Source organism: Silurus meridionalis, chromosome 27 (assembly GCF_014805685.1).
Source record: "Silurus meridionalis isolate SWU-2019-XX chromosome 27, ASM1480568v1, whole genome shotgun sequence".
NCBI classification, from domain to species: Eukaryota; Metazoa; Chordata; class Actinopteri; order Siluriformes; family Siluridae; genus Silurus; species Silurus meridionalis.
Window position 1 is genome coordinate 14511541 of NC_060910.1, and position 23215 is coordinate 14534755.

The 23215-nt window shown below is 37.0% G+C and overlaps 1 protein-coding gene across 7 annotated transcripts in view; it reads left to right on the top strand.

Annotated features, from left to right (window-relative positions):
* Positions 1 to 23215, top strand: part of LOC124381024 (probable E3 ubiquitin-protein ligase HECTD4) — a 91408-nt gene that overhangs the window by 48849 nt on the left and 19344 nt on the right. For 6 of the 7 annotated variants that reach the window (XM_046842397.1, XM_046842402.1, XM_046842399.1 and 3 more), the window contains exons 40-59: positions 314 to 449; positions 600 to 782; positions 891 to 1055; positions 1291 to 1460; positions 4312 to 4427; positions 7225 to 7334; positions 7594 to 7755; positions 7954 to 8102; positions 10813 to 10892; positions 11043 to 11206; positions 11830 to 12067; positions 12237 to 12373; positions 12455 to 12581; positions 15096 to 15233; positions 16534 to 16670; positions 17475 to 17635; positions 17828 to 18009; positions 18311 to 18516; positions 20872 to 21002; positions 21183 to 21388. In XM_046842397.1, the coding sequence (XP_046698353.1) occupies positions 314 to 449; positions 600 to 782; positions 891 to 1055; positions 1291 to 1460; positions 4312 to 4427; positions 7225 to 7334; positions 7594 to 7755; positions 7954 to 8102; positions 10813 to 10892; positions 11043 to 11206; positions 11830 to 12067; positions 12237 to 12373; positions 12455 to 12581; positions 15096 to 15233; positions 16534 to 16670; positions 17475 to 17635; positions 17828 to 18009; positions 18311 to 18516; positions 20872 to 21002; positions 21183 to 21388 (3098 nt within the window). The remainder of the gene's footprint in view (positions 1 to 313; positions 450 to 599; positions 783 to 890; positions 1056 to 1290; positions 1461 to 4311; positions 4428 to 7224; positions 7335 to 7593; positions 7756 to 7953; positions 8103 to 10812; positions 10893 to 11042; positions 11207 to 11829; positions 12068 to 12236; positions 12374 to 12454; positions 12582 to 15095; positions 15234 to 16533; positions 16671 to 17474; positions 17636 to 17827; positions 18010 to 18310; positions 18517 to 20871; positions 21003 to 21182; positions 21389 to 23215) is intronic. The other variant, XM_046842400.1, reaches the window with a different exon arrangement.

The following is a 23215-nucleotide window of genomic DNA, read 5'->3' on the forward strand; positions in this document are numbered from 1 at the left end:
GAACTGTTCAGGGTGAAATAAATAAAACACTCTGGACTGCTTTAGTGTAAATATGTCTTGTGCTTACATGTGCCTTGTTGGATATCAACCCTGTTTGATGACAGCTTATTTTTTAGCCTATGACAGCGGTGCATCATGCATTCACATGCAAAAACATGCACTCATTCTTCTCTCTGATATAAATGCATAAAAAATAATGCAAAACATTGCAAATACTTTAAAGGATTCACAAGAGGATATGTTCCTCTACTGTGCAAGCAAATCATTTTAAAACCATATTTATTGCACTATTTGTATATTTTTCTTGTCTCAGGTCTGACCCAGTCCGTCCATTTATCAGTGGCCATGTAGCAAACAGCATGGCTGCGGAAGTCATTGCTTTGTTGCACAGTCTTCTTACCGCACCAGAGTCAAACACTGCTCAGATTTGGACAACTACAGCAGAAAAGGTTTAACTTTCATTAGATTTATTAAGATTTTTCTATATTTACAACCTCTAATTAATTAATTAATTTTTTTTTAATTAAAATTGTATTAGTTTATTTGCACAAATTATTTTCCTTTGACATGCCTGAACTTGCATGTTTCACATGTAACAGGTACTGTCAAGGGCTCTGATGTACATACCTCAATTGGGTAAATATGCAGAGAGCATCTTAGAGAATGGAATTAGCAGTGGCAGAAAGCTAGCCAAGCTGCAAGCAATCAGTCGACAGGCTGTGGCAGCACTGTGTGCTCTAGGTGGCTTCAAAGAGACCATCAAAATCGGCTCAGAGGTGCAGGTTAGACCACAGAATGGCACAAAAAACTTTTTGTAATAATAATATTTTAATAACAATTTTATTTTATTTTATTTTTTTTACAATTAAGCTCTTATTTATATTTTAAAGGTAGTAGGAATGGGGTTGCAGGACAGTGTTGGTGTGGTCACATCCATTAATGAGCAGGAAGGCATCGCTACAGTGAAGTTCCCTTCTTGTGATTATCGTCGTGATTGTAAGGCTTCTGACATCTTGACTGTACCCATCTCCCGCCTCTCAACACTACGGTCAGAGGTAACACAATGACGGAGGTCTTTGTTTTTTTTGGCATTATCAATCTAGATACATGAAGATTTTTATAGTGGCTCTGACGGTACTTAAAGGAATGGGTAACTTTCCTAGTACACTGAAATGTAAAGCCTCTTTTAATCTTAAAAATGTCTTATTTAACCTTTATTTTCTAATGAGGTTTACTATCTAAAGGTTTTATCTACACATATCTACATGCAAATGCCTCTTTCTGTTTTAGGCTTTGCCACTCCATAAGCTTTCCATTACTGAGAAGGTAGTGCAGGCAGTGCATTCAATGCTGCTACCACAGGAGGGCAGTCTTTCCATTCACACCTCTCTACCAGCCTCTGGAGATTGCTCTAGCCCTGTCATGGCTGCAGTGCGTCTGCTGGCTGAGATAAGGACTAGGTAATTCAATTAAATGGTTATTTATATAGTGCTTTAAGCATAAAGGCATCCAAATGGTAGTTTACAAAAACTTTGCTATGCATCTCTATCTCCAAATCTTCACCTTTACCTACAAGATAAAGGATTTAACCGAAAGGCTTGTCTAAAAATAATAGGCCTAGACCTAAAGATTGAGTCCATGTCTTAAACACTAATTGTGAGGCCATTTCAAATAATGGGAACATAACTGTTGTTAATGGGTCACTAAAATAAGAAAAATATCAAGGGCTCTGTTTTTTATTAAGTGCTATCTTTACTTAAAAATGTATCTTAGGTTTTCAGTGAGAATCAGTGGAATTCCTAAAGAGTCAGTTTTAATTAATTTACTAACCTTTACTAAATTAATCATCGTTTATAACAAATTACTAGATCTGCCTGCCATTATACATTTTGTGACGAAGCTAGAAAGTTTTATCCTGAAGTAAGTTACACTCAAATCTTTACCAAGCTTTACCTTTTTGCCAGGCTGAACACCTTACATACAGTGGGAATGATGTTAAGAAAGTGATTAAAAATGTTTTGGAATGTTTTATGTTAGCAGGCCGTGCAGACATTAGACATCTTTTTTCGGCTTCTCCCATTAGGGGTCGCTACAGCGGATCATCCGCATTCATGATCCGCATGTTCGATTTGGCACATTTTTACGCTGGATGCTCTTCCTAACACAACCCTCCCCATTTATCCGGGCTTGGGACAGGCACTGAGAGTGCACTGGCTTCTGCAACCCTAATAAATATAAATGGTTTGGATTTGTAACCATTGTATTATGGGTTATTGTGGGTAATCACCCAAAAATTCAACTTCCTGTGTTTCCAAACGTGCAGCTGATGTTTATAGACTCTCCTCTACTTTCATTAAGACTATAATGGTAGAAATACAAATTTTGTTCTTCTCAGTTTAGGATGATCTAAATATTTTGAAACATCTTGATATTTTCCATTTGTTAGAGAGGGTAAATTTAGGGTTGCCCAATTGTAAATAAACTCACATATTTTAGGCAACAAGCACTCTTCATGTTGCATTAAAAAATTAAAAAGGTAGGGGTCTGAAATTGTCATCGTAGGTGCATGTCCACTGTGAGAGACATAATCTAAAAAAAATCCAGAAATCACAATATATGATTTTTAAACTATTTATTTGTATGATACAGCTGCAAATAAGTATTTGAACACCTGTCTATCAGCTAGAATTCTGACCCTCAAAGACCTGTTATTCTGCCTTTAAAATGTCCACCTCCACTACATTTATTATCCTAAATTAGATGCACCTGTTTAAGGTCGTTAGCTGCATAAAGACACCTGTCCACCCCATACAATTAGTAAGAATCCAACTACTAACATGGCCAAGACCAAAGAGCTGTCCAAAGACACTAGAGACAAAATTGTACACCTCCACAAGGCTGGAAAGGGCTACGGGGAAATTGCCAAGCAGCTTGGTGAAAAAAGGTCCACTGTTGGAGCAATCATTAGAAAATGGAAGAAGCTAAACATGACTGTCAATCTCCTCGGACTGGGGCTCCATGCAAGATCTCACCTCGTGGGGTCTCAATGATCCTAAGGAAGGTGAGAAATCAGCCCAGAACTACACGGGAGGAGCTGGTCAATGACCTGAAAAGAGCTGGGACCACCGTTTCCAAGGTTACTGTTGGTAATACACTAAGACGTCATGCATGGCACGGAAGGTTCCCCTGCTTAAACCAGCACATGTCCAGGCACGTCTTAAGTTTGCTAATGACCATTTGGATGATCCAGAGGAGTCATGGGAGAAAGTCATGTGGTCAGATGAGACCAAAATATAACTTTTGGGTCATAATTTCACTAAACGTTTTTGGGGGAAGAAGAATGATGAGTACCATCCCAAGAACACCATCCCTACTGTGAAGCATGGGGGTGGTAGCATCATGCTTTGGGGGTGTTTTTCTGCACATGGGACAGGGCGACTGCACTGTATTAAGAAGAGGATGACCGGGGCCATGTATTGCGAGATTTTGGGGAACAACCTCCTTCCCTCAGTTAGAGCATTGAAGATGGGTCGAGGCTGGGTCTTCCAACATGACAATGACCAAGCACACAGCCAGGATAACCAAGGAGTGGCTCTGTAAGAAGCATATCAAGGTTCTGGCGTGGCCTAGCCAGTCTCAGACCTAAACCCAATAGAGAATCTTTGGAGGAGCTTAAACTCCGTGTTTCTCAGCGACAGGCCAGAAACCTGACTGATCTAGAGAAGATCTGTGTGGAGGAGTGGGCCAAAATCCCTCCTGCAGTGTGTGCAAACCTGGTGAAAAACTACAGGAAACGCTTTGACCTCTGTAATTGCAAACAAAGGCTACTGTACCAAATATTAACATTGACTTTCTCAGGTGTTCAAATACTTATTTGCAGCTGTATCATACAAATAAATAGTTTAAAAATCATATATTGTGATTTCTGGATTTTTTTTTTTAGATTATGTCTCTCACAGTGGACATGCACCTACGATGACAATTTCAGACCCCTCCATGATTTCTAAGTGGGAGAACTTGCAAAATAGCAGGGTGTTCAAATACTTATTTTCCTCACTGTATATATATATATATATATATATATATATATATATATATATATATATATATATATATATATATAATACTCAGTAATAAGGTAAACAGCTACTGTTCATTTGCGATTTTTAATTTTTTTACCTAATAAGACTTTTCTGCAGAGATAACACTGAAAGCCAAGACTGTGTCACTAATATTCATATTTGTGTGTGTGTGTGTGTGTGTGTGTGTGTGTGTGTGTGTGTGTGTGTGTGTGTGTGTCTTCTTTGACAGAGCATGTCTGGTTATGGCTCAGCTGCTGGAGGACAGTTCGTTTTGTGAGGAGTTTATCCAGCAATGTCCTGCTGCTGTAGAGGTTCTAAACTTAGTGGCACAGGAATGTAGTCCTGGTAGGTGTTCATTTTAATTTATTTTCTGTCTAGTGTGTAAAAAGTTTTAAAATTATACACATATGTGTTACATGAAGTATTCAGAAAAGTATAACAGGAAAACAAGAAATAGAATAAAATGAAGCAATGAACTACAAGGAGTTTGATTGACCTATTTTAAGGAAAATTCAGACTTGAATCAGACTTGTTTGTTAAGCACATTCCACAGATGCTTGATCTGATTAAAATCTGTGGAATGTGAAGGTGAAGCCAACACCTTAAAATCTTCATCCTCTAAACTATCTATGAATGAATTAGGAGTGTGACAGGGTGCATTATGCTCCTTAAAGAGGCCACTCTACAAAAATGTTTAGGTGCAATGTGTCAAAGTAATACTGACTGGACTCAGTTTTCCCAGAAGAACAATGCACAGAGAATCACACGACCATCCATTTTAGCTTCATGAAGCTTCATATCCCACACCTTTTGGAATTTGTTATTGAAATGAGATGATTAATTTTATTTACGTGTCAGTGGTTTTGATGCATGGCTGAGGAGTGTATGACAAAATAGCAACGAGTAGATAATTTATTTAGTTTTTCTAGTAATATTTATGGTTTTCTGTTTTTGTTTTGTTTTCTTCCTATCGGTAGTGTTTGAGTAGAATATGTGTGATGTGAGACCCTAAAAAACAAAAGTTTGTGTTTCTAGAGGTAATTGTACATGTTACTGTATTACAGGCTGTACTTATATTATTTTTCCACTTAAATTTTCACTTAATAATTTCCGTAATTTCCAAACTATATAGCGCATCCATATATAAGCTGCACCCACTAAATTTGACAAAGATTTTTATTTTGAACATAAATAAGCCGCACCTGTCTATAAGCCTGAAACTACACTGAAACTAATTAACTTTACACAGACTTTAACGAAAGACAGTGTCTGTTACACGGTGTAACGGGTGAAATATGTTGCGCTTCCATTAGGAGCATAGCGGTATTTTGGGAACATCCTGCCGCCACATTTTTCCGCTATTACTGCATGTGTGGAGACCGAGGAATATGTCCTTATTATTTTCTGATGCTCATTTCTAAGTTTCTTTGACTAACCCGTAACGCTGTTGCCAAGAAAAATTAAAAAGCATGAGTTTTGGAAACCTGTCTGTGCTTATATGATTTCTGTTGTAACTGGAGTTAACGAGCTCTCCCTTCACCCAGACTCAACGCGTTACAACGGCTTGTATCTAAACAGTAGCCTACCACGAAAGTCATTGTTCACTGTCTTCCTCCTTCCTTTCACAACTATTTCTCTCTGAAGTTTATCTTTTGGCATCGTCGTGCATTAAAAAAAAAAGTTTTTTCTCCCGATGCCGTGCAGCTCAGAAAACAGGTGAGGTGCGTTTTTTTTTTTTGTTTCCGTTCGGAAATTTCATTGGTCTAATTTTATGGGGTTCAGTTTTTTTTGGCTTGAAGTTTGTGGAACCGGGAAACACACAGGAAAAATTCATAAATTAGCTGCTTCGTTGTTTAAACCGCGGGGTTCAAAACGTGGGGAAAAAAGTAGCGGCTTATAGTCCGAAAAATACGGTACATTTTTTTTCTTTTTTTTTACTCTTTGGACAAAATACACTGCTCGTCCAAAATAAATAACCACCTGGATTTAACAAAGCAAATCGGTAAGAGAGCCCCCCATTGGATAATTACTGCGTGGATGATTATGTTTCAGCTGGCAACAAGTTATTTAACACTAACTGATGCAGTGAGTATCTTCTCATTTCTTAAACAACCATGTCAGAAGACACATCCTGAGGTTGTGGAAAAGATGTTAATCTGTTTCAGAAGGGTCAAATTATTGGCATCATCAAGCAAAGAAAATATCTAAGGATATTTCTGAAACTACTAAAATTGGGTTAAGAACTGTCCAACACATTATTAAAAACTGGAAGGACAGTGAGGATCCTTCATCTTCGAGGTAGAAATGTGGTCAGAAATAAATCTTGAATCACAAACATTTGGTGAAATCAAATCGTAATTAAAACAAAAGTAGAACTCACTGCTATTCTTATTAGTAAAATTAAGAACATTTTCACACACACAGTGTGAAGGGAATTCAAGGGATTGGGAATAAACAGATGTGTAGCCTTAAGAAAACCACTTATTAGCTGCAGTTGGTCAGGTCTCGGTTCAGCAAATTGCCCAAAGAATGACCTGAATATACTAAATGACCAAGTTATTCCATCAAGCGATTCTTTCTTCCCTGATAGCATGGGCATATTCCAAGATGACAATGGCAGGATTCACTGGAGAAGCTTATCGAAACAATGCCACAGCGAATGCGTGCCGTTATCAAAACTAAAGGCGGTCCAATGAAATATTAGAGTGTGTGACTTCTTTTTTGGATGGGCAGTGTATTTAAATTGTTGTGACTTTGTTATTTGAGGTTTGTTATATTAAAAATGTGACAATAGAAATAATAGTTGACCATAAAAATTGTTAATTTAGCTCTAATAAACAAACATACCATGGAAGGATGGTGTAAGTCCTTGACGTACTTTTGTTTTAAAAGTTTATGTAGTTTTAAGGAGCAAAATAAACCTAAACATTTTTCATTTAACTTTGATTTTGAATTTTTCTCAACAGGTTGAAGAGTTTGCATGTTTATCCTATTAATAGCCATCTAAATATCCAGAGACAAATCAAAACTCAATAACATCAGCTGACGTGGAGGTGGACGTGATCTTGTGATTTTATTATATTTTTGTTATCTCAAGTTTTACCGTAAGTGTTGAAGTTGGAAATTTTTTGTGTGTATGTAGGCGAGCGGCTGGGCATGGTGGAGGCTCAGTGTGAAAGACTAAGAATGTTGTATCGTGATTGCGCTCGTCCTCCTCCTCCACCTCCTCCCCTCCAGATTGATAGAAGACAGGTGGGAGATGTTCAAAAGATTGAAATACAGCATTTTTAGTATAAATGAATGAATCTTTAAAATGTTTACAATTATTTGTTCATGAATAAACCTGTACTATTTGATAACATTAATTACTAAAGCTGTTTGGAGAATTATCTTTTAGTATTAATAGAAAGAATCTGTCAACTTATCAGTTCAATCTCTATAGAAGCATTTTAAAGAAGCATTACATTTTAAATGGTATGAATGTGTTTGTCCTGTGTCTTTCTCCTTTCAGCCCAAGCAAATCACATGGTGTCCATCACGTGTTTTCCCACCAGTGCGTGCCTGTATGTTTTCATCTCACCAGACCTCTGTGACCTTTCTAGCAGACCCCAGTGCTGGAGGTGGTCTACCTAGAGGCACTTTTATTTATGCTACTTCAGCAGTTCCTGTTCAGGTAGCTATTTTAGAGCAGATACTGAAAAACAAACAACACCTTCGTATAAAGTACACAGAGCATAGCCTTTGTTTTACAAACCTTCTGTTTGTATGAAGAATTGAGATTTATTTTCTTTTAATAATTGTTTATGCATTTCTAAGGCAATAGCAAATATTTTTATTTTGAAATAAGTGTCATTATATTTGTGTATTTCAGGCACCGTCATTTTACTGGGAATTAGAAATAGTGTCCTATGGAGATTCGGATGATGACAGCGGGCCAATTGTGTCTTTTGGCTTTACCACAGAAGCAGAAAAGAGAGATGGCGCTTGGACCAATCCTGTTGGCACCTGTCTCTTTCACAAGTACTCTTTTTTTTTTGTTGTTGTTGTTGGTGTTTTTTTATCTTATTATCCTTCTCAGAATTGCTGACTGCAACCCATCTATTATTATTTTTACAAAGAATTAGATAAAAAACTATATATATATATATATATATGTATGTTATGTCAATTCTTATATGTCGCCGAACCCTAATATCTCGACCACAAGGGGGGACAAATTTGCCACTTAACCAATCGCTGGCTTTTGCAATGTCACCATCTCAATACCGTATTTTCGCGTATATACGACACGTCTTATAGAAAGTTTTACATACCCCTCACCCAGGGTGTATCTTATATACGTGAAAATATGGTAGTGAGACGGCACTGTGCAGCCGCAGAACAACTCGCGGAAGTGGCGAAAAAATTCAAGCCTTACAGATGCTACAGGTGTAGGAGACTTTCCAGAGCTGTGTGTCAGAGTGAAATGACTCGAGAATTTAATGTTGACACTGGTTAGCTTTTCATAAAAACAAACTACACCCCGCACGTTTTTTGTGATTTTGTGAGCGATCTTTGTGTTTGTAATGTTGGAGAATATAATAAAGGTTTGTATTGCGAATCGACGGTGGTCTGTATTGTATACTGGTAAATCTTTGCTGTTAGTTGGTGCACATATGACTTTTGTTGTTAACCAACATGTATGTACATTTTTACAAATCGCGGCATCGCTGTTGTGTAAAAAAACCTCCAAAAACACATGCATGCACATTCTCATTTATTAACATTTGTTAATGTACATAAAAAAATTTCAAGCACGTTAATATATTGCCGCCATGTTGGTTTTCGTTTATCTCGATCATCGGTTATCTCGACGCTTTTTGGCGACCCCCTAGGCCGACGACATAACCAGGTTCCTGTGTGTGTGTGTGTGTGTGTGTGTGTATGTGATGATAAACTGCAGCTGTGTAATGATACAATATACATAAATTAGGTGGTGGAAAGAAATTGAACAAAACTGTGCATTTTAAAATGTGTCATAAATTAAAGTAAATAAATATAAATAGTAATTTATATATATATATATATATATATATATATATATATATATATATATATATATATATATATATATATATAGAGTAGAGACCAAAAGTTTGGACACACCTTCTCATTCAAAGAGTATTCTTTATTTTCATGACTATGAAAATTGTAGATTCACACTGAAGGCATCAAAACTATGAATTAACACATGTGGAATTATATACATAACAAAAACGTAAAAATAACTGCTTTGCACACTCTTGGAATTCTCTTGATGAGCTTCAAGAGGTAGTCACCTGAAATGGTTTTCACTTCACAGGTGTGCCCTGTCAGGTTTAATAAGTGTGATTTCTTGCCTTATAAATGGGGTTGGGACCATCAGTTGTGTTGTGCAGAAGTCAGGTGGATACACAGCTGATAGTCCTACTGAATAGACTGTTAGAATTTGTATTATGGCAAGAAAAAAGCAGCTAAGTACAGAGAAACGTGGCCATCATTACTTTAAAAAAATGAAGGTCAGTCAGTCCGAAAAATTGGGAAAACTTTGAAAGTGTCCCCAAGTGTAGTCACAAAAACCATCAAGCGCTACAAAGAAACTGGCTCACATGCGGACCGCCCCAGGAAAGGAAGACCAAAAGTCACCAGCCTCAGAAATCGCAGGTTAACAGCAGCTCAGATTAGAGACCAGGTCAATGGCACACAGAGTTCTAGCAGCAGACACATCTCTACAACAACTGTTAAGAGGAGACTGTGTGAATCAGGCCTTCATGGTAGAATATCTGCTAGGAAACCACTGCTAAAGAAAGGCAACAAGCAGAAGAGACTTGTTTGGGCTAAAGAACACAAGGAATGGACATTAGACCACTGGAAATCTGTGCTTTGGTATGATGAGTCCAAATTTGAGATCTTTGGTTCCAACCACCGTGTCTTTGTGCGACGCAAAAAGGTGAACGGATGGACTCTACATGCCTGGTTCCCACCGTGAAGCATGGAGGAGGAGGTGTGATGGTGTGGGGGTGCTTTGCTGGTGACACTGTTGGGGATTTATTCAAAATCGAAGGCATACTGAACCAGCATGGCTACCACAGCATCTTGCAGCGGCATGCTATTCCATCCGGTTTGTGTTTAGTTGGACCATCATTTATTTTTCAACAGGACAATGACCCCAAACACACCTCCAGGCTGTGTAAGGGCTATTTGACCAAGAAGGAGAGTGATGGGGTGCTGCGCCAGATGACCTGGCCTCCACAGATGGTTTGTGGTGAGCTGGACCGCAGAGTGAAGGCAAAAGGGCCAACAAGTGCTAAGCATCTCTGGGAACTCCTTCAAGACTGTTGGAAGACCATTTCAGGTGACTACCTCTTGAAGCTCATCAAGAGAATGCCAAGAGTGTGCAAAGCAGTAATCAAAGCAAAAGGTGGGTACTTTGAAGAACCTAGAATATGACATTTTTCAGTTGTTTCACACTTTTTTGTTATGTATATAATTCTATATATAATTCCACATGTGTTAATTCATAGTTTTGATGCCTTCAGTGTGAATCTACAATTTTCATAGTCATGAAAATAAAGAAAACTCTTTGAATGAGAAGGTGTGTCCAAACTTTTGGTCTGTACTGTATATATATATATATATATATATATATATATATATATATATATATATATATATATATATATATAATATTTTCTCTTTTACCCCACTCCAGTAATGGGCGGGCTGTACACTATAATGGCTCCAGTTTGCTCCAGTGGAAGAGTGTAAGGCTGGATGTGGCTCTGCTTCCTGGTGAGATGGAATGTTTGTCATCTTTAAAAATATCAGTCTTTCTTGTCATCTGATGCATGGTATATTCATGACAAATTTGTCCCACCAGCTAATATATTAGCATTCTGCTTAATTTTGTCAGAAATGTATTTTCTTACATTGCCTGTTCAGGAAATGTTGCTGGAATAGGCTGGGAGCATATGGAGGGCACACCACCTCCACCTGGCCAGGCCCCAAAGGGAAGGGTGTACTTCACCTACTGTGGTCAGCGCCTTAGCCCTTACCTAGAGGATGTAGCTGGAGGAATGTGGCCCCTGGTCCACATCCAAAAGAAGGTTAATAAGTAACACTCAACTCTTTTTACTATAAAGAAACAGCCTTCAGCTAAAATATAGATTACTATGAGTTTGTAGTGTAGGGGTCTCATATTACATTGGTGGTGTGGGTTTAATCCATTTTTAGTAGTTAATTTATGATTTACTTTGTTGAAGCTAAAAAAAAGTTGACAGTGATACAATTTTCATAATATTCTTTAAATGATGCAATTACAATATAATATGATGAATGTGTAGACTTATATTCAGTTTATTTGAGGAATGTGTTTGTGTACCTTTGCAATATATATTGCATGAATTATTTAGAAATTACAGCCATTTTTACAGGGTACCTCCATTTGTTCAGGCTCAAAAATAGACACTTGACTGTTTAGTGGTTTTAAGTCCAGCTGTAATTAATTAATCTGGATAAATTAATGAGATAAAGATCTGGAGTAAAATTGTAATTTTGTAGACATTTCTAGAAACTCTCACTGTGTCGAGGTGTTGATGCGAGTAAGGATGCCATTGTTAGGATAAAAAACACAGACCTATCAGAGAGATAGAAACTTAAATGATAAGATTGGGGTGGTGTTTTTAGATTGTAAGAATCATTTAATACTTCCCTGTCTGGATATTTCTAGAACACAAAAGTTCGTGCTAACTTTGGGTGCCGGCCATTCGCATATGCCGAGGGGCAGGCGCACAGAAATGCAGCCGACCTCTGCATGGACCTTTCAGAGGAGATTAGTGCCAATTTTGAGGCCTTACCTTTTGCCATGGCTTCAGACAGTGACAACGATGCTGGTGCCAGTGTTGCATCTGATTCTGGCTCACATGGACCTCCTTGTCGCATTGCAGCAGTGTCTACCACGCAGCCACGTAAGGCCCATCTCTCACGGTTGAGACTGTAGTACTGTAGAACTTTCTCTGCTATTTCAAAATACTGATGCAGTACATTTAAAAACGTATTTACTTGAAACACTGCTTATTTATGATTACAGGTTTATACTTCATCTCATTTTCTCTTCTTATTATTCCTGGTTCTTAGAATATAGCAGTGATGCTTCCTGCTACTACAAACTTGAACTGAGTTATGAGAATCTTGTGACCTCTGGCCCTGACCCCCACCCTCCACCTATCACTGATGATGAGAGTGACGATGAGGAGGATGATGATATGCCAAGAGTGAGACAATTTGTCTAGGTGAAACTTCTTTGTATCTGAATTTCCATAACCCTGTACTTAGCTCAATTTCTTCTTTTCCAGGAGGATCACTATGCCCTGCTTGTTAAAGCATGGGAGACTAAAGTGTTCCCCACTATACGTCGCCGCTTCAGGAATGAAGCTGAGCGGAAATCAGGACTTGACCAGATAAAAGGAGCACTCCAACTTGGTAAGCAGAATACATCTCTATATATACTAATCTACATACACTCAATATCAGCATTTTGTTATGTTTACTGCATTACATTATATATTTATGATAACTCATAGAATACAGTCATGGCCAAAAATATCGGCACCCTTGCAATTCTGTCAGAAAATGCAACCCTTCTGTTAAAAAATTGTTGCAGTTGCAAATGTTTTGTAACTCACATGTTAATTTTAAACAACCCAAAAAACAGAGAACAAAAGTCAAATCTGATACAATTCCGCACTGGACAAAATTATTGGCACCCTTTATTTAATATTTGTAGCACCCCATTTGGAAAAAAGAACTGAAATCAATCGCTTCCTGTAACCATGATTGAGTTTCTTGCACCTCTCTACTGGAAATTCAGACCACTCTTCTTTTGCAAATGGCTCCAGGTCATTCAGATTTGGACTAATTGCTGGCCATTACAGATATCTCCAGCACTTTGTTGTTACTATTTCTAAGTGCTTTTTAAAGTGTGTTTTGGGTCATTGTCTTGCTGGAAGACCCATGACCTCTGGTGGAGAAGCAGCTTTCTGACACTGGCCACTACATTGCGTCCCAAAATTTGGTAATCAACTGATTTTATGATACCGTTCACATAGTCAAGGCATCCAGTTCCAGAAGCAACCCTTGTTTCTTTTTCTGTAAGCAGTGCCATGATGTCCTTCACTAAAAACTTTACTTTAGTCTCATCGGTCCACAGTACGTTTTCCCAAAAGGATTGTGGTTTTGTTACATACGTTTTGGCAAACTCCAGTCTTCCTGTGTCAGCAGTTCAATCAGATGATGACTGATAGTGGGAGCTGACACTGTTGTACTGTACTGTTGTACCCTGTGTCTGCAGATCAGCTTGAATTTGTTTGGAAGTTAATCGGGCTTCTTCATCCAGCATTCAATAATAATTTTTCGTTAATTTTGTTTATCCATCCACGTCCACAGAGCTACAGTGCCATGGGCTGTAAACCTTTTGATGATATTGTGCACAGTGGACACAGGAACATTTAAGATCTCTGGAGACGGACTTGTAACCTTGAGATTGTCCATGTTTTTCCACAATTTTTTTCTCTCAAATCTACAGACAACTCGATACACTTCTCTATTTTCTCCATATTCAGTGTGACACACAACACAAAGTTTGAGTGCAACTGGTTGCAAGTGTGATTACTATATTTTTTTCACACCTGTTTACTTGCCACAGGTGTGTCTAAATACAAGTTACAGAAGCATCACATGGTTGAAAATAATTATTTCTTACAATTTTGACAAGCTGCCAATAATTTTGTCCAGACAATTTTTGAGTTCTTTGTGAAATCTGATCAAGTTTGTTGTAATAGCTTTTCTACTCTGTTTTTTTTGTGTGGTGTTGCAGTGCAAACAAAATCACTAAGGATGTAAATACCAAAACATTTGCAATTGGAAACATTTTCTGAGAGAAGTGTTGCATTTTCTGAGTGAATTGCAAGGGTGCCCATATTTTTGCCCATGACTGTATACAAAATTTTCAAAAAAAAGTATATTGTATTTATTTGTATTTATATAGCACTTTCAACTTTGGACATTGACTCAGTAAACTCCCTGAGAAAACGTAAAAGAAATCAATAAAAGAATGTGACTATTACTCCTCCAGAAAAATTACCAGACTTATTTTGAAGAACATATGTCTATTATCATTATCATATCATATTATCATTATAATATTATGTCTATTATCATGTATGTGCACTTTCTAGATTTGCGAAATTGTTGCAATTAACTCCTGTTAACCTCACAGTTTTATTTATTATTTAAGCCACCTATTTTGGTATATGATGTAGGTGTACAGTTAGACATTTTTACCGTCTTCATAATTATGCTCTATTATGTGGCAGGTCTTGTTTTTAAAACCTTGGCATCACCACTGTACTGATAATAAACCTGTACCACACAAACAACCCCACCTCTACTATATTAACATCATTGTTCTGAGAATATTCTGGCATCCCAATACTATATGGTGGTCTCTTTCGCATCATTGACCGATAATAGGGTGCTGACAAAAGCACTAGATAGGCTATAGTTAGTACAGACATGCCTACAAAGCCACTAAATGTAGGGTTATTTAATTAAGCATTCAGTACTCAGTACATATTTTTCATGACAAACAGATGATCTATGCTAATAAACTCAATTTCAGTGTCAACCAGATTTTTATTGTGACTTCAGACTTCAAGACCTTAATTTAAATCTTTGTCGTAAAAAGAAATCAGTATAAGCTATATAGTAAAACTGATTATTGATCCATATGTCAGTAATTTGCTGTCAGTAATTTTCGTAACCATTGCAACAATTTAGCTAACATCAGCATTCAGATGACAAATATTTAACAGGTAAAGGTCCTAAATAATAGACTATAAATTACTCAAATAGACTAGAAGTTGTTTTTCTATGATAGTTATTTCATTAAGTTGTATCTCACAGTGTGTGTCATTTTGCTTTTTTATCTCAATAAAGGAATGGTGGATATTGCACGACAGACAGTGGAGTTCCTATATGAAGAGAATGGTGGCATTCCTCGTGATCTTTACCTTCCCACTATTGAGGACATTAAGGACGAGGCCAGTAAATTTACCATTGACAAAGTCCGCAAAGGTACACAAACACATTCCTCAAATAAACTGAATGTTCTAAATGAAATACATGAAAACTACTAGAAAATAGTATTTAAACTTTTCGAAGTGTGAATGCAGCTCTCTAGGTAGTATTTGGGTAATAATAGGTACAGTGGTACCCTGCTTATCGACTTTAATCCGTTCCTTAAAACCGGTGCGAAAAGGTCGAAGAGCGAATGTAATTATCCCATAAGAAATAATGGAAAACCAATTAATCCATTCCCGACCTCCACCGATACCCATTTATTAACATTTGCCCTGTTTTTAGCAGTATTAATACTAAATAATACAGGTACATAAATAATACTGTATATAATTGTTATGCAGCGTAATGAGCGGAGGCAAAGCCGGAGCACAGTTCGCTTTGGTTTAACGAAAACACGGAGAGTTTAACACAAAAACACACACACACACGGCAGTCCATAGAATCCCAACGAACAAGAGAGAGATATCCGTGGTACACCCTGGAGGGGCAAGGTCCACAGGCGAACACACGGGAGGAAAAAGGTAATCCAGGGTGTGCTTTGGAAAGAAAGCGCAGCCATGGAGAGCGCGTGGAGTCTGGAAAGGAAGAAACGCATAGGAATACGTTTGACAGGGAGAACACAGACAAACATGCACCAAACACCTTCACATACCAACAATATCCGACAAGGAGTGTGGAGGGGTTTATATAGGAGCTGGGGATGAGTGAATAATGAGCCCCAGGTGTGCATGGTTGAAGCCGGGGGCTTTAGGGAAAGCGGAGGTTTTGACAGCCGAAGGGGACGTGGCAGGTGGATTTCTGACAATAATACAGTAAAAAGTATAAATTAAAAACATTACAAAAGTAAAAAAAAAAATGCTCCACGTGGGTCGTGGTAAAAAAGGTCGATAGACGGGCATTTGGTCGTTCAGCGGGCGCAAATTTCGGTCGAAAAACTGTTCGCTAAGCGAAAAGGTCGATGTCCGAGCTGGTCGATAAGCGGGGTACCACTGTATATGGGTAACTAAATAAGTAATAACAGTATTAAATCCACAAATCTGCCTTTTGTATTGAACAATTAAATTTTTGTATTTTTTTTGTGTCGGTGAAGAATAAATATACTTGCTGTAAAGCTTTGCCCTGTTAAAATCAAATGGACACACTGAGCCCAATGAGCTGTAGGTAGTAACCTGTGTCACTGCAGTTTTAACTTGGTTGCATTTGTATAACATTTTCTATAAAATTGATTTTCTATAGAAAGTTTTTATAGAAAATAGTTATAATCTTAAAAATGACTGAATCCTTGTTGTTTCAGGACTAACAGTGGTTATACGCTGTCCTGACTGCAACAACACTGGCAGCACCATGGGAGGAACGTCTTTACCAAAGTTTGCCATTCGAGGCATGCTCAAAACCTTTGGCCTTCATGGAGTAGTGCTTGATGTTGATAGTGTAAGTTGATTTTAAAGTGAACTGTGGTATTGTTTGTTTTTTTTAGTTTACAGATATGATTCCATAACATGATGTTTTACTGTCTAATGCTAGTTCACATTTTGTACTCATATTACCTCTTCACATATCTACCCTCTTGCTGTAAAAGCCACACACAAACACCAACACCAATTCATTTGCTGCTTGAGCATGATGGTGGGCTAGGACTGCCAAATTATGTATACAAATTTTGTACTCACCAGACCTTATAATTACACCCCTGCACTATATTTTATGTAAAATTAAAACAAAGCTTAGAGTATAAGCCACCAAATGCAAACTACTTCTGCTACTTTTCATTGTAAATGTAGTGGTACATGATACATCTTCAATTGTGAATTCTAGAATTGATATCTAGAACTTTGGAATGTATCTTTAAAACCCTGTTTGTGCATTTGTTTAAAAAATTTTTTTTAATTTCAAAATAATAAAACATGAGCAGTCATGCATTATAGTGATTTTGTCCCTTGGTGACATGAGCGTATTGCTTTTTTAAAAAATAGCCCAGTTCTTTTATGTATTATAAAAACATCATACAATATCATCTGTTAACAGTTAAAACTTCTTTGTAAAATACAAGCAAAAGGTAAATTTTAAGTCTGTAAATTTTAATTTTTTTAATTTAATTGGCAAATTTAAATGTAATTGCAGTTGTGTGGTTCCTTGTCCAAGTGGCAACTTATATCATACATTTTTGTTTATTCATAAATTCTGGTTTCAGAACATTCAGAACTAGAGTACACTGCTGTGTTTATATCTGTCTAGGTAAATGATTTGGTCCAAGTGGAGACGTATCTACGCAGTGAAGGTGTGTTGGTCAGGTACTGGTACCCCATTGAGATGCTGGAGCGCCCACCAGTAGGTTCCCGCAGAACTGCAGCTAATGGCCTTGTGTCTTTGGATAGCAGCAACTTTCAAATTCACAGGTTGAAGACAAACATCTTTATTTGTAAACCATCATACACTTATACATGTGCTTATAGGTTCTCACTTAATCACTAAGCTTAACAATTAAACATTTTGTAAATTATTTGATTTGCCTATCCACAATTCTGCACAACAGGTGTTTTTATATACCATTCAGTCTAATTGTGTGTGTGTGTGTGTGTGTGTTTCAGGGAACTGCTGCGTTGTGAGAGTGCTTTGGCTCGTTTGTATTGTCGTATGGCATTGCTCAATATCTTTGCACCCAAGAGTCCTCACACCTTTACACGCCTCTTCCACATCCCTGCAGTGCGTGACATTACACTTGAACACCTGGGGCTTTTGTCTAATCAGTTACTGGCTCCACCTCTGCCAGGTAAACCTAATTTGGATGGAAGAATGGAAGTAAAACAGCTGGTTATCAGCAAATCTGATTTAGATAACACTTCATAAAAGGTTGTTAAAACTGCAAATAAATAATATAATTAAATATAATAAAATAATAAACAAATATAAAAATAAAGCAATTAAGATAAAGGTATAAAGATCATGCATACAAATACCATACTTCTGTTGGTGTTCTAGATTTCTCTAACAAATAGAATGACTGACTTTAAAAATTGTAATTGTAGTAAAATTGTAAACGGTAAAAGCATATGGATATTGTACACCTACAGATGGCTCGATTAGCTCAAGCTCCATCTTGCTTGCCCAGTCTATGCTTCACAACCTGAAAGGTCAAAGCTGCTCCCCAACTGAACTCTTCTACCAGGGTAATGCACAGACTATTCGGGAGTGGCTGACTGTGGCTATCAGCAGAGCTTTGCACCAGGGAGAGGACAGCTTACTGGAGCTGACCAAGCAGATCTGTTGTTTCCTCCAGGTATTTAGAGTTGTCTGGTTTCATCCTACCATCATTCTAAAAATAATTTTTTTGATGCTTTGTCATTTTTTATAGTTCACTCCACTTTCCACATGCATTTCACATGTAAGTACTGTATAAAGTTGCAAAACTGCAGCTGTGTAATGATGCAATATACATAAATTAGGTGGTGGAAAGAAATTGAACAAAACTGTGCATTTTAAAATGTGTCATAAATTAAAGTAAATAAATATAAATAGTAATTTATATATATATATATATATATATATATATATATATATATATATATATATATATATATATATATATATATATTGGAACCCGCTTATCTCGACCTCGGTTACCTCGACAACCCTATTAAGTCGACGTTTTTGAAGTGGAACCGCCAAATTCTCGCATTTTTTATCGGTTATGTCGATTCTTTTATTTTGCCGAACCCTGATATCTCTAGCACAAGGGGGGAAAAATTTGCCATTTAACGTTGGTTATCTCGGTGCAGCCGCAGAAGAACTCGCGAAAGTGGCAGAAAAATCAAGGATACAGATGCTACAGGTGTTGTATTGTATACTGGTGAATCTCTGCTGTTAGATAGTGCACATATGCCTTTTGTTGTTAAATGTTATGCGATGAACGGGAGGCGAAAGCCGCGATTGGCGGCGCGGAACGTGGAAGGCACGTACCGGGATACACATGAGCGATAACAACGACCGCCGTAAACCAACATATACCAACAATAACGGACAGTGAGAGTGTGGAAGTTTAAATAGGAGCTGGTGATGATGATAAACGAGCACCATATGTGCGCTATTAAAGCGGAGCGTCAGAGAAAGCGGCCGAGAAAGCACCTGACACGCTGAAGGGGGCCGAAGGGGGCGTGGCAGGTGGATTCCTGACAGATAAACATGTACTGTATGTATTTTTATAGCATGCCTTCATCAAACAAATCACGGCAACGCTGTTGTGTAAAAACCCCTTCAAAAACACGTGCATGCACATTCTCATTTATTAACGCACATCATGTACATAAAGAAATTTCAAGCACGTTAATATACTGCCGCCATTTTGATTTTCGTTTATCTCGATCATCGGTTACCTCGATGCTTTTTGGCGACCCCCTAGGACATTGACATAACCGGGTTCCACTGTATATATAATAACAGTAGATTATCTGAACTATAGATAATTAACCCCCTGTGACTGCAGTGAGTTGTATAATCATTTCCTTTATTTAGAATTGATGTTGATTGGGTGTCCTTTAAATTTAAAAACAAAACATTTAGATGTTATCAGACATCTGATCACACTTACTAAATGTAAAACATTTTGGAATAGAATAATAAAAATGTTTGTCATGACTTGCATCTATCAGAATTGAAAACGCATCTATACACATTTTTGAAAAGTGTCAAAATAGCTTAAATTGTAAGCCAGAACATCAAAAAAATATAAAGCATTTTGACTACTTTTTTCAATATTGCATTCAGTATTTTTTTTGTAGCTTTCCATTTTCAAGTCAGGTTTTCTGTAAACCAGTATATATTGTAAATCAAATTGAAATTTGTTGCATTTTTATTCTTCTATCACAAACATATCTGATAAATCACAGAAAGCAGTTATTTAATTAAGAATACCACTGCATAGTAGAAGAATGCATTTCTGTTTCTTTTCCCACATCATCTTTTTTGCATTTAATTAGATCCAGCACTAAGTGACCAATCTGTTATGTTTCATTATGTCATGTAATCTCTAGAGTGTTGACAATTTATTGATATTTATCAGCATACACACCTTTTGGGTACCTCTGGCTTATTCATATAAATTATGACCAAAAAATGTACAGTACAGTTAAAAAGAATATTTTAATTAATTTATTACGACTAGAATGTCACATTAGTATGACTGTATGAATTAAAACATGTTTTCAAATGTACAATTAGCTAAAAAAAAAAAAAAATAGCCCAGTTAGCTTAGTTGCAGAAATTAACAGTAGAGTTTAGTTTTGCCAGTCACAAAAGTGGTGTCAGAAAGTTATATTCCTGGGATTTTCCACACAAAAGGGTCTAGAATTTACACAGAATGGTGTGAAAAACAAAAAACAACCTTGTTTGGTGGGTCTGCAGGGCAAAACACATTGTAAATAAATGACAAGATAACACAAACAAAGTCTAAAATAACTCAAGTAAGAACTTTTTACAAGTAAGCAGAAAAACATCTCTGATTGCAGAGCACATAAAACCTTGAAGTGGATGGTCTACATCGGCTGAACATCAGTCATTTTAAAATCAGTCATTTGATTTTGGCAATAAATATGACATTTAATATATAATAAATATTTTTCTATTCTTGAAAATTAAGAATGCTCCGGAGCAGTTCACATCAGAAGAGTTTCCAATATCAGAGTCAAAGGTCAGCATGGATGTCAGCTTCCCTGGTGCTGCATTTGTGGTGGTTTCTTGTAAAGAGAATCAGCTTGGATGCCGCAAGGAGTAAGTGACCATTTTCTTCACAGATGCTTATACAGTACTAGTATTTAAAACTGGGTTTTAATTAAAAATTATTTTTTTAATTAAAACCTAGTTTTAATTAAATTATTTTTTTTATTATTTTTCCAGTAATCCAGTAGGCCATCAAAAAAACATCTTTTTTGAATTTATATTGTCTTTTAGTTCCTCTTTGTATAAGGCACCCTGGGCTCGTATAATGATGTATGGGTTGGGCCACAAGGTCAGATGTAATGGCCAGCTGAATCTGATGGAGACTGTGTGCTATCCCCTGGATGCTTCACCTTCAAATACAGGCCTTATACCTCCTCCCACAACCAACCAGTACCCTAGCATCATTATACCAACTGATAAAGTCCACATAAAACTGGGTAAGTTGTAGTTATACACAAAATTTACTATATATAGTGTGTATAGTGCCTGTCATACGTTTAGGAAGACCAAGTCTTTTACCATTTTTGAGAGACACATGCATGTTCTTTTTGTTTATATGCAACAAACTAGTTAATTTAACAGTATAAAGATTTACTTTGACCAAACGTATATAAGTGTACACACGGTAATAACATAATAACCATTACATTTTGGAATACATGGTAGGTGCTTTCCTCTGTTACTCCTTTATGTAACTAGGAGTGTAGCTAACGATTATTCCATCAATTAATTGGGTAATCGATAAGAAGTACTTTTTCTTACTTAAAGAGCAATAGTAAATATACAAGAGAAATAAGACAATAGATCATTTGTTTCCTTTTTAAAAAATTTACATTGTATTGCTGAAATTGCATACAAGATTATCTGAAAACTAAACCCATTTAATGCATTTAGTTGCAATATTAAATTAAAATGTAAATACAAATATATACATAAAAAAAAAAATAAATAAATAAATATACAAATAAATTTCAGATTACCCTTAAAGAAGTAAACACACTTTATGGTGCTTTCTTTATGTTATTGTGTTAGTTTGTTAGTGTTAGATTATTTTAATTTGAAATGATCCCAAACTTTGGAAACTTTCTGTTGTTTTCTTTGGCCTAAATCTATGCAAGCCCATTTCCACCATATTAAATAAATAAATACAGTTCCTCGCATATCTGAGTTTTGTTTTTCACAATTACGACTTCATTCCTCGCAATTATGACTTTATTTCTGTGTTTACCTGTCCAGCATCAATAATAATGGTCTGTGTGGAAAAAAGTGCTCTGTGTGCTGTTAAATGGACTAAACAAAGCATTGAGGCAAATAATTTGTGGTGGCAAAATCACTGCCCATCTGCCTCTGGCTTCCATCTTTTTTCCTCTCTCTTACTCTATATCCAGCGTGAAGCTTGCTCAGCCTCCTATGAGCAGCATGTTTCTTGCTTTGCTCGTGCATGCCTAAAGCTGTAATGAGCTGCCTTACTGATTTAGCAGTAAAACCTCTACAATCTACCTCCACAGAAAACACCCATGTATGCCAACCTTTGTTTTTACACTCCGGAATTAATGGCTGATATTTCAAAGCCTTCCTCTCGTGAGCCTCCTCAAAGTGGAAGGAGGTGCATTAGGGCTCCAGTCTCCATAACTCTCTCCATGTGATCTGACGCTTGGCCAGATCCCATTTTGTCAATGCTCCTTGAGATGCCTGGTCCACTGCACTGGACAAATGCCCCTGCTCCTCTTGAGTTTATACTTCTGCCTGCACCATGCCTCGTCTGGTCATAGTACTTGCATTTCCAAACTGTTGAAAATGTATCAATCCCAAGTCTTGGCATCCTGTTCAGATGTAATCAATGATGTCACTTAACTTTGCTCTTTCTGCCTGTTTAGTAGCTGCTTGCTTCACCCAGATGTCTTTGGAATCTTTTAAACTTAGCACAACTATGCATTTGCCACCTTGAATTCCTCAATTACAGTTGATTGAGCGAGCTGCATTTATCCTAATCAGATGTAGAAGGGAACCACTTCCCCAAGCACTTTATAGAGCATGTCCTCAATAAATGGAATGACCTCTCCTGATCATCAGCCTTCTGGACATTCTGGCATTAAATGACAACCTTGCCTAAGTGACTACATTATCTTGCTTGAACATGCAACACAATTTTTGTTAAAGAGGATAGTGATCTGAAGATCCTGATGTATACAAACTTGCTGATGCAACTTTTTTGTATACCTTATATGATATAAGGTATACTTATACTTTGCTCTGGGGTGCCT